The 12,556-nt window shown below is 36.7% G+C and overlaps 1 protein-coding gene across 1 annotated transcript in view; it reads right to left on the reverse strand.

The window, feature by feature from the left end:
- Positions 1-171: 171 nt before the first annotated feature.
- camkvl (CaM kinase-like vesicle-associated, like) overlaps positions 172-12,556 on the reverse strand; it is a 44,646-nt gene continuing 32,261 nt past the window's right edge. Inside the window, exons 2-11 of the mRNA XM_065285970.2 lie at positions 12,003-12,109; positions 11,650-11,781; positions 10,149-10,223; positions 8,988-9,126; positions 7,516-7,636; positions 7,337-7,412; positions 6,965-7,101; positions 6,788-6,866; positions 5,689-5,776; positions 172-2,478 (exon numbers count right to left, since the gene is read on the reverse strand). Coding sequence (XP_065142042.1) covers positions 1,189-2,478; positions 5,689-5,776; positions 6,788-6,866; positions 6,965-7,101; positions 7,337-7,412; positions 7,516-7,636; positions 8,988-9,126; positions 10,149-10,223; positions 11,650-11,781; positions 12,003-12,097 — 2,232 coding nt within the window. The 5' untranslated portion in view covers positions 12,098-12,109 and the 3' untranslated portion in view covers positions 172-1,188. The remainder of the gene's footprint in view (positions 2,479-5,688; positions 5,777-6,787; positions 6,867-6,964; positions 7,102-7,336; positions 7,413-7,515; positions 7,637-8,987; positions 9,127-10,148; positions 10,224-11,649; positions 11,782-12,002; positions 12,110-12,556) is intronic.

The following is a 12,556-nucleotide window of genomic DNA, read 5'->3' on the forward strand; positions in this document are numbered from 1 at the left end:
GTATCTTTGTGGTAGCCCTTTGCACGGTGTCTTGAGGAATTTTAGGATACTTGAAGACAAGATAAAAGGGTGGTGTATTATTTTTTTTTTTTTAGTTTTAATTGTTTACAGTTATGTTTGAATAGACTCGACGTTTACAAAATAACAGTCTATTAAACAAGATGGTTTGATTTGAATTTTATTGAAATTTTCACATAGAGTGCAAAAAATAGCTTGGAAGAATATTCACATCACCAAAACTATATAATATTTGGGAAAGTGGAAGCCACAGGTACATTTCAAACACATTTGCAGGACTTTACACATAGCTATATTTTAGGATATATTAGCAAAATTATTATACAATGCATTATTTTCATAATTTGAGAAAAGATAGCAAGGGGATAAAAATTAAACATATATATGGACACATGTAACAAAATAAATAAATAAACAAATAATAAATATATAAATATTAGTCTAATATAAGTTATGACCAGTTCTTGTTTTCTTGTTCTGTCTGTATTTCTAGTTCGATTTAATGAAATATACTGTATGGCAAAGAAAGATCTGTACAACTTTAGAATATACAATATGAAAGATAAATAGTCTGTTGAATTGTCTGTTGAAATACTCAATGAATAGCTAAATCATCAATACATGCACTGCTTCACTATCTTAGAGCAGAAATCCAAGATGGATGAAGTGATGAAAATAAAAATATCCCTCAAAGTCACAACTTGGCAAATGCTGTGATTCTCCCGAAACAGGACATGATGCCAACTTTTTTGGAAAAGAAAACAAGTTTCTTTAAATGTAATTTGATGTCAAGTTCAATTGATTTTGCATCTATGTAAACCATATGAAATTGCTTGCGTTCTCCACAAGTCATATACAGGTATGCAGTCATTACTTGCTATGATCTTGTTATTTACAGCTATGTCTTTAACTGTCAGATATCTTAGTAGCTTGGCATAATACAAAATATAGTTCCCTTTTGTTTGCATTAAACCTGAAATCCACATTCCTCTTTACACACTTAAAAAGCTCCTTATCATTCCAATACAATCTGTAAAATATCTCGGCTTCAACCCTAAAACATCACCGTGCAGCCCCCAAAGATATGCTCTAATTCCTTAGCCAAAAAAATTGTTTTAGTTGGTTGACCTACTTCAGTCGTGAACCTACACGTTCTCCTGACTTACATATTTACAGCCCTTTTCCTGACACACTTCCCCTTGGTGATTGGCCAGACCGCATTGTATCCCTCTGGCCATCACTGTTAGCCTCATCAGGAGTTGGATGGCTGTGACCCTGGACATGACTGGGTGGGGAGGGTGGTGGATAAGAGGGAGGAGGGATGGTTAAATGTGGTAGGGAAGGCATCGCTGGGCGTGGTGTGGTGGGTAGAGGTGGAGGGGTCGAATGATGATGTGATCGAGGACGGGGTGAGGGTGAAGAGCAGGCACTCTTCGCTTTCGGCAGGGTCTCGGGATGGTCGCTGATCTGCTCTAGCAATGAAGGCATGTCTCCCTCAATCTTCTCAAGCACGGCAGCCATTTGCTTTTCAATTTGTTCAATTACACTGTCCATCTGCCAATCAGAACTGGCTCCGCCCCCTGCTTCATATGCAGCCCCACCACTAACAGAATATGTTGGACAATACGACTTCCCGTATCCAGATGCACCACGGACCGTCTCCTTATGATCCTGCATGAATACTGTTTTATCACGGCCGAGACTTGAAGATCCGAATCCCCCGTATGTACACTGAGTTTTCACTGATTGGCTACTTTTGTCTGTTTTTCCTTTCTTTGGCTCTTTGCTCTTAGGGATAACCTCTCCCGTAGCTCCTATCTCTACTGGCTTCTCTGCTACGGCCTCTGGAAGCTGTGTTTGACACCAGCTACTCGTGGTCACATCCTGCATCGCGTTTTTAACAAGCTGTTCCTTTCCGATCGATACTGTACCAGTTTTAGCATCAAAGCCTCGGTCCAATGAAAGATTTGCAGCCATCTTACGTCGATTTGGAGTATCAGGAAAAGATGAGGATTTCTTCTCAACCGGTTTGGGCTCTATAGGAACAGTGTTCTCTTTGCTCTCCAAGGTTTTGATTGACTCGGTAGGTGCTCGTTTCTGGCTCACTTCTGCTGATGGTTTCTTCTGGCCTGCAACAAGTTTCTTTTCTTGCGTTCCTTCTGCAGTTTCTTTCTTGTTCTGCTCCTCTCTTTGTTTTAAATTTAAATTCGATTTGGACTCTGCAAGTTCTTCCTTTACTGCTTGTATGTGTCCTGCTTCTTGATTCTCCATAGGTCTGCTTTCAACTGTCACTTCATGGGACATGCTCACAGTTGAAACTCCACTTGCGTCTATCTGTGTTGCTTTGCCATCTAACCCATCCGCTCTGACCCCTTCACCTTGGCCTTTTACTGCTCCATCGCCTGATACCATTTCAGAAGCTCTGAGACGCTGCATGAACGTGGTGACACGAATCGCTTTCTGTAAGTGAAATGAAGAAACAGAAAACACTTAGTAACCTATAAAGTATAAGTAACATGAGGTCTTCTTTGCTATGAAGGTCCAATGCATTGTTAACAGTTCAGGTAGTAATTTTCACTCGCTATCTCTACACATTATGGAGATGGGCATTTAGCTCATTTTCTCTACTCAAATTCTTGACACATGATATAGTGGATGGATTGTTCCTATAGTTAACAGTTAGAGCAAGCATGAGTTAAGGGATAGTTCATCCAAAATGGAAAATTCTGTCATCATTTACTCAGTTGCAGGTTGTTAGAAACCTGTATAAATTTCTTTGTTCTGCTGAACACAAAAGAAGATATTTTAAGCAATGTTTGTAACCAAACCGTTTTTGAGCACCATTAACTTCCATAGTATTTCTCTTTCTTACTATGGAAGTTAAAGGAATATTCCATTTTCTTAAAAGAAAAATCCAGATAATTTACTCACCACCATGTCATCCAAAATGTTGATGTCTTTCTTTGTTCACTCGAGAAGAAATGATGTTTTTTGAGGAAAACATTGCAGGATTTTTCTCATTTTAATGGACTTTAATAGAGCCCAACATTTAATACTTAACTCAACACTTAACAGTTTTTTTCAACGGAGTTTCAAAGTACTCTAAATGATCCCAAACGAGGCATAAGGGTCTTATCTAGCAAAACGATTGTCATTTTTGACAATAAAAATAACAAATATACACTTTTAAAGCACAACTTCTCATTTAAATCCGGTTGTGATGCGCGAACGTGACCCCACGCAATACGTAATGAGGCAAGAGTTCACAGAGGACGAACGCGAAACTCCGCCCCAGTGTTTACAAGTGTAAACACCGTTCCTACGTTGTTGTATATCAACTGATACTAATTAATGTCTTTGTGTCAGTTTATTGTTTACAATGGTCCGCAAATGTGCGTTTTATATATGTAACACGTGACCTCCCTACGTCACTACGCATTTACGTTAGGTCGCGCTGGACCGGATTTAGACGAGAAGTTGTGCTTTAAAAGTGTATATTTGTTATTTTTATTGTCAAAAATGACAATCGTTTTGCTAGATAAGACCCTTATGCCTCGTTTGGGATCATTTAGAGTACTTTGAAACTCTGTTGAAAAAAACTGTTAAGTGTTGAGTTAAGTATTAAATGTTGGGCTCTATTAAAGTCCATTAAAATGAGAAAAATCCTGCAATGTTTTCCTCAAAAAACATAATTTCTTCTCGACTGAACAAAGAAAGACATCAACATTTTGGATGACATGGTGGTGAGTAAATTATCTGGATTTTTCTTTTAAGAAAATGGAATATTCCTTTAATGGTGCTCCTGATTACATCTTCCTTTGTGTTCAGCAAAACACAGACATTTAAACAGTTTTGTAACAACCTGAGGGTCAAAAATACTGCGTACACACTAAACACGAAGCATCATGTTCCTAACTCTAGAATACTTGTGGGATTTAACTTTGCGTTATACAAATTTTTCATGTTTAAAGCGAATAGAGCGTGCATCTGTCTTTGCATTGACTTTGTATGTAATCTACTTGCACAAATAGTTGAATTCGCTTCTGGTGTGTACACTCCATAAATGATGACAGACTTTTCTTTTTTGGGTGAACTATCGCTTTAAATTTCCAGGGAACGCACACGTACTGATAAAATGTATACTTGGAATGCACCATAGGGATAAATGTGTGTGCCAAATGCATAAATGTAAATGTAATGGTTTTGGCTGTTACATTGCATAAAGCACATAGAGACACGAGTGCTGCAATTTTCCAGCTCTCCTAGAGGTAAACATTTGATTCTTACCGCTTTGGAATCCATTCAGCGCTAGCACTTTTAGCATAGCTTAGCACAATCCATTGAATCTGATTAGACCATTAGCATCATGCTAAAAAATAACCAAAGAGTTTTGATATTTTTCCTATTTAAAACTTGACTCTTCTGTAGTTACATTGTATACTAAGACCGACAAAAAATCAAAGCTGCTATTTTCTAGGCAGATATAGCTATGGACTATACTCTCATTCTGGCGTAATAATCAAGGACTTTGCTGATGTAACATGGCTGCAGCAGGCGTAGTGATATTACAGACTGCCCAAAAATAGTCCCTATGCTAAAAGTGGTACCGCCAGACCCGGAGATCAGCTGAATGGATTCCAAATTGGTAAGAATCAAATGTTTAACTCTAGGGGAGCTGGAAAATGAGTCTATTTAAAAAAAATGATGTTTTTGATGTAAAATGCAACCAAAACGCTGTTCATTGGATCTCAAGGTATTCAATTCAAATGTATTTCTATAGCGCTTTTCACATTTGTGCATCATAGCAAAGCAGCTTTACAGTAAATCCAGAGTAGTATCGGCAAATATATAAAAATGAAATGAAGATAAAAATGATACAAAATACAAGTACATTTGCTGTACCAACCGCAAAAAAATGGACTGTTATATTATTCATAGTGCTATCAAGCAAAGCCCTTAAACATTTTCATAACATTAGCAGTAGGCTACTAACTGTAAAGAAGTTGTCTGTAGAAATGCAATAAAAAGGTAGGATTATCATCAGACACAAACACAAGGACAACTCTTCATACACACATGTGACACTACTACAATGAATAATAAATCGAAAGATTTGTCTGAGTGAATGAAAGCCTAACTATAACTCCAGCTGGAATATTGAGGACACTGTGAGTAGAAGCCAGACAGCGTATGACTGAATGCACATGGGACCAGCTGGGCAGTGATACATTTGTTAGTTACTGGTGTGCAGATACAGGGAGGCTTAAGTACAGGCAGAGTCTTTCCAACAATCAGACTTGAACTACATATTTCCTGCATGTTGTATGAGGAAACAGGCCAGGCCATGAGACACTGAAGCCATGTACTGTCACAAGAGGAATGGGCTATAGAGGAAATATGAGTGGCCAAGTCAAAAATTGCTCTACGTGAAAAGAATCGCTGCCTCTAGGCTGCCCGAGATTAACAGTACCTTCAAATCCTGGGTATCATGCAAGGAAAAAGCAAACATGAATATAAAAACGATCAGAAATTATTGGTACTACCATCTTTACAGTTAAAGCCCAGACTCTTATCCAGTCTCCTACAAAAAATATTGTGTGCTGTGTTTGCAAAAAAGTGATATGATAAGATAAGGCACATGATTCATTTGTGATGTTAGATTTCTCTTACCCTCCATTTGGCCTTTGCAAAGTTTTTCTCAAACTGAGCACACACGCCTTCCTTCAGATTCTTTTCTGAAGCCCCATTTCCGGCGATCCTGTTTAAGAATACAAGCAAAAAATATTCAGCCGTCACATTTTTTCTGTCACAACATTGTTGTGTTTGTAAGCCTGCTTGTTTGTACAATAATGTATGTGGACATCACATATCAATCACTTTGAGATGAGTTGCAATGCAAGATGTGACACAATATGAAAGCGTGACACATCAACATCACTGATCTCACCGATCTCCTAGATACGTCATTAGTGGCTATTTATGTCTATATATCTATAAAAGGTACAAAAAAGATATAAAAGGTATTTTCTGTCACTAGGGTGGTAGCCAAAAAGGGTCATTTTTGTACCTTTATGGGTATACAACATATGGAAAGTTGTACCTTTTGGGGGTCAATAAGGGCCTATTGTGTACAACAATTTTGTACCAGTTAAATTTTAGGGGTACAAAACAGTTAACTGTACCTTTAAAGGTACACAGTAGATTTTTAAAGCTTTTTTAAGATGTGAAATAAATCTTTTGTGTCCCCAGAGTACGTATGTGAAGTTCTAGCTCAAAATACCATATAGATAATTTAGTATAACATGTTAAAATTATTACTTTGTAGGTGTAAGCAAAAATTTGCCGTTTTTGGGTGTGTCCTTTTAAATGCAAATGAGCTGATCTCTGCACTAAATGGCAGTGCCGTGGTTGGATAGTGCAGATTAAGGGGCGGCATTATCCCCTTCTGACATCACAGGGGGGGGGGCAAATTTCATTGACCTATTTTTCACATGCTTGGAGAGAATGGTTTACCAAAACTTAGTTACTGGGTTGATCTTTTTCACATTTTCTATGTTGATAGAAGCACAATTATAGCACTTAAAGATTAAATAAGTCTGATTTTCATGATATGTCCCCTTTAAGGTACAGTAATATACCCAAAAAAGTACAACTTTGTATTATGTTTAGTATACCACCACAGCGACAGAAAAGAAACAGTTTTGTACATTTCTTTCTGACAGTGTATGGTCCACATGCTTTCAGCCATGTAGTGTATTTGTGTCTTTACCATTCATGCAAAAGTGCTTGTTGTGCCGTAATTCTCAACATCTGGTCGACCTCCATCAGTCTGCATACCAGCTCTTTTGCTGTGTGACATGACAGAAAGAGATTCATGTTTAAAGCACAAAAATTATTTTTAAGTTTAAGATAGGATAGGATTTTCTCAGATCTTGTTTTTCAGTACCAGCAGGTGAGATGTCATCCCAATACGGCGAATCGAATTCGAATTCTCCAGCAACAATACGGCAGAAGATGATCCTGTTGTGCATGTCGGTGTTCTCCTCCTCAGTTTCATCATAGAAAGGGGGGTTTCCAGACAGCCTAAAAATTAGTTAATTAGTTATGTGATTTGTATTGTGTCCTACTGTTTTGCATTACACATCCTCACAGGCATCATTAAAGTGGTATTTATATCAATCAAGAGGTGCAAATTTAGAGATGCAATCAAGAGGTGCTAATGCAAAAGTTAATCAAAAATACATAGAAAATAAAAATAATAGGAAATAAAAATCACTTTCAATTCAGTGTCAAAATAGTATATGCCGCAATAACTTACAATATGTACATAATGACTCCAACAGCCCAACAATCAACCGGCCTTCCATACCGATGACGAGCCACCACTTCAGGAGCTAAAATGTCAAAAAAAGAAGCAGATATACAGTATATATATATAAAAGAAGCAGATTTGATCATATATAAAGATCATTTAATAGATAATCAATGAATAGATACCCAAGTACTCAGGTGTTCCGCAAGGCTCTGTAATCGAGCCGTTCTCAAACCTGGACAGGTAGAAATCCCGCAACACAACTTTGTTGTGGTTACTCTCTCTATAATACATTAGGTTCTCCAGCTAAAATGACAAAGAAGCGCAGCATAAAAAAATGATGGTTATGAAAAAAACTATATTTCATATACAAGTAATAATAACAAGAATGACAGGGCGCTAGGCCAAAATATGATTAAATTTGACTCTTGGATGTGCATTAGAGACCACAGAACATCTTTTACCTGTTCACAATGTGAAGAATGAGCTCTATTATAACTGTATCATCCCTGCAAACACACTGACAAGCTTTTACAATAAATATGCCGTGTTTGTTTTGTTTTTAGCCTAAAAATACCATCTATTGATTTAGCACTCTCTTAGTAATATCTGCAAGAATCTAGGGTAACACTTTACAATAAGGTTGAATTAGTAAACATTAGTAAATGCATTAACTAACATAAACAAATAATGAGCAATATAAATGCAGTTCTTCTTGTTAGTCCATGGTGCATTAATTACCGGTAATGTTAACAGTTACAATGCCTGATTTTATATATGTATAAGTAAATGTCGAAATTAACATGAATTAGGATTAACAAATGCTGTCGAAGTATTGTTCATTGTTAGTTCAGGTTAGCTAAAACATGTACTAATTGTTAACAAATACAAAGTGTTACGGACTGCAGTACTCATTCATCACATTCAAATGTGTCTCATATTATTTTGTATTTGCATACAAAGCAACAAATCATATTAAATAAAAACAGTGCTATTGGGAAGAAGCCTTATTTTTCTGAGGTTTAATTACAATTTATAATAAATTAAAATGTTTTATAAAACGTATGCCCCCTGGCACCATCTCATGCCCCTCAAGGGGGCCTGCCACCCCCTAGTTTGATAGTCACTGTCTTAACCTCCAGCACATTTCAGATGCTTAGTGCTGCAAGAAATGCTCTATGTGCACTAGATGGCACTACAAACACATGGTGTCAAATGACAAACAGTCTTATAACTTTAATGACTTTTGTATGAAGCATTAGAACCACAGGAGAATGCAATAGTGTTTATTTCTTTCATATTTGTTTTGCACATTAAGGACACCCACAGGGAGAATCTGCAATATTACATTCGTACAGTGTTATGAGTCAAAGAGGACTTGGCGTTTGATTAATAAAACTGATTATCATTTAATAGTCTGCAGATCAGCACGCGCACACGTACGAAAACATCCCGAGTACCCACATAAACATTAACATATGGAAATGGTTTACATCGAGTTATAGCCTTTGAATCTCATTTTCATGTGTCTTTGAATTAAGCAGGGAAATATTGCCAATGCATTGCAAATCTTTTCTGTTTAATTTACACACCCAGTTGTAGTTCAATTAATGGGTTTTCGAGCATAAGCAACATTATAATAAATCTGCAAACTTACCTTAAGGTTCCTGTGGACTATGTTGAGCGAGTGAAGATAAGCCACAGCTTCTAAGACCTGACGGATTACATTGGCCGCATCTCTCTCTGTGTAGTTTCCTTGATCTAAGATCCAATCAAACACATCTCCACCTGTGGCCCTGCACAAACACACAGACAAATAATATTAATAAAAACATTCATAAATTAATAAACTTTTTTCAAACGGTTCTTTTTTATTGGAAAATGGTCGAATAATGGTCCCAGTTGTGCCTGGGGCAGTATCAGTACACCTTAAAAAGGTCCTAATATGTACTATATACAGATATGCATACATTTGGTACCAATGTGTACTGTATCTCTAAATGGTTTCTAAATGGCAACGCTGCAAAGATGACCCTTTTAAAACCTTTCTTTTATAAAGAGTGTTCTCTAAATAACCCAAAATGCCCAAATGTGCCTCTTTCGAGAAGCATTAGTTTGCATGCCACATGTATTTGTTGTTAAAATATATTTATAAATATTTTAAACGATATTATATGTAAATCTACATTTAACGTCGAATTTAAAAGTATAAAATGTGAATATGGAGCTGAATATTTATACAAATGTGAAACTCTGTGGAAATTCTGCATGTGAGATGCAAAGCACCAGCACAACAGCTGACAGAACTGTGATGCTCTAAAACTGTCAAGATATTCTGTTCTCAGAAAAACACCTGTCTTCCCCAAAGAATACCTACTATATTAAAAGTGTGCACCTGATTTCTTGTGCTTTTAAACACAAGCTTTATATAATATAGTAGTCGAATTTTGCACCATAGGATCCAAAGTGTACATGTTAAATGTACAAACAGTATGCAAAGCTCAGATGCAAAAACCGCTAAATGAGTACCTCCGTCAAAAATGAGTAAATTATATTACACGAATGCATGTACCCTATTATATGTTCATCAAATACTTTTGCTTCAAATTTGCTTAATCCCTGCCTCAGGCCATTGAGAAATACCTGTTGTCAGAATCTATTAAGAGTTTGATGAGAGAGAGAGAGAGAGAGAGAGAGAGAGAGAGAGAGAGAGAGAGAGAGAGAGAGAGAAAGAGCGAGAAAGAGAGAGAGAGTCCTTGGCCTCTTGAATGGCACTGTAGAAACATGACTGATCACAGCAAACAGAGGTCAGACTCACAGCTCTTGTATGATGAAGAACTCTTTCCTGGTCTCGAATGCATCAATCAGTTGGAGAATGTTTGGATGTTTGACCCTGAAATAAAAACATCACGGCAAAGGTTTGAATAGAAATTTTTCTCTCAAATTAATACTGAAAGGTACTTACAAAACAGTGAGAAAGGACAGAGAAAAATCACGCCAAGGGCAGAACATATAGTACAGTGTCTCATACCTTCTTTCTCCCTATTTCTCCCTTTTTACTCTTAAACATCATGTTCTGTTTTGATTGAATACACTGATTTTATATTTGTGGTCCCAGACACTTCAATGGTGCGTGTAAAAACAATAACTGTAATTATAAGAGTAGTTAGAATTTTTCCATCCAAGTCTTCTAATAAGTTCAGCTTTATCAGATTTAATCAAAACCCAGCAGGTTAATATTATCGAAAAATGTTCCCACTGTTTTGCAATGAAGCATATAAAAAAAGTGATTATTAACATTATAAACTGACAATTATTTTTTTTTTTTCGGGTCAATGGGGGTTTTGTATGGATTTAAAAGATATCTGATCATTAAAAGATCAAATATAAACACCTTTAAGTCATCTCAGATGACGCATACAGGACACAACTCACCCAAGTGTAAATGCATCTGGTTGTTCGGGCAGGAAGAATAGATCATATTTTTTCCATTTCACAGAATCACAAAATTGGTCGATTAATCAATCAACATGCATGAAGTGACTATTGCAAATACGCCCAATTTTACTCCAGAAAAGAAAGGTGGCATGGAAAAAAGTCAAAATAAACAACAGTAGTATATAAAGGATGTATTTAAAGGAAAACACCACAGTTTTTCAATATTTTATTATGTTCTTACCTCAACTTAGATGAATTAATACATACCTATCTTTTTTCAATGCATGCACTTTTAATCTTTGTACAGCGCTTTGTGAATGTGTTAGCATTTAGCCTAGCCCCATTCATTCCTATGGCTCCAAACAAAAGTTTTATTTTGTGCCACCATACTTACATTGTAACTACTGATGTAACGGTCTTTAAATAGGAAAAACATGGAAGTGTTTGGTGGCTTCTAAATTCATCCCTGTTTGGATCCTAAGGAATGAATGGGGCTAGGCTAAATGCTAACACATTCACAAGGCCCTGTACAAAGATTAAAAGTGCACGTATGAAAAAAGATATGTATGTATTAATTAATCTAAGTTGATGTAAGAACATAATAAAATATTGAAAAAGGTGATGTTTTCCTTTAAACATTGTAAACACCGATCACAACACGAGAAAATACTAAATGACATGTTTTATATCTATTGTCTCTGAGACCCCAAACAGATTAGCAAAACTCATAAAGTATCAACCAGACGCTTTAATGGTAAACATATTAAAATGGCCTTGAGGTCCGTCAGACCCCGGACACAACATTAAAGGTTGAAATCTCTCTCAAATCAGCCCTCTCGCAAACTCTACATCATCTGCCGATGCTTTGAGTCACCACGTACATTTTTAAGATCATGATCTCGTTCTTGGCAGCCTTCCGCACTTTCCTACCATCCTTCTTGAGGAATTTCTTGCACACGTAGACCTTGTCCGTCTGCCGTTCTTTGACCAGACACAGCTCGCAAAATTCTTTCCTGCGGAGAGAAATTACAGCGAGTGACGCATTTTGCACTCCGGTAAATGTCAGCGATTTCTACCCATGTAAATGGCTCCCATTAAGTCCAGTGTTATGTCAAACACCTCTGAATGTGGAGATGTGCGTTGCAAATGAGTTTTTAATGAGGTCTGTTACTTGTCTGTGATTGATAGATTGGCTTTTTATTAAGGATATAATGACAGATCCATGCACACTCACGCCTTGAGGACCTGTCCAATCTCGTATTTGTCGGTGATGTCAGACAGGCTGTTGTATGTCCGCCCATCCCGCAGAGCAAGGCACCTAAATGGCATGACAGCATCCACCTGTCCAGAGGAGAAAAAGAAGCACATACAGATCAGTCTCAATAAAACTAATGTCATTCAGTCTAAAGGAGGACAGGTCCTTACACTCTCCTCACCTCACCAGGACAAAATTTTAGAAAAATGTTACTATTTAAGGCATGTTATGTAAGCTGCAGCATTGTCACTAAAATCTAAAAACTGTCCCGTGAGCGGGATTTTTTTCATATATTTTTCACGTAAATGAAATGAAATCTATCACGACAAACTAAAATTTGTTCATATTTCAAAACCTTTTAGCAGTAATAATAATGCAGTGACTGTAATTTACTAATTTGTGACAAGCATATGCAGCAAACCTCACAGCAAACCAACACAAACCCCACTTTTTGTGATAATTTTGTGTATAAAATAATACTATATTATATTATTTTTATTTATTACAATAAATTTAAACAGCTATAACAATTT

Source organism: Paramisgurnus dabryanus, chromosome 21 (assembly GCF_030506205.2).
Source record: "Paramisgurnus dabryanus chromosome 21, PD_genome_1.1, whole genome shotgun sequence".
Taxonomy (NCBI): Eukaryota; Metazoa; Chordata; class Actinopteri; order Cypriniformes; family Cobitidae; genus Paramisgurnus; species Paramisgurnus dabryanus.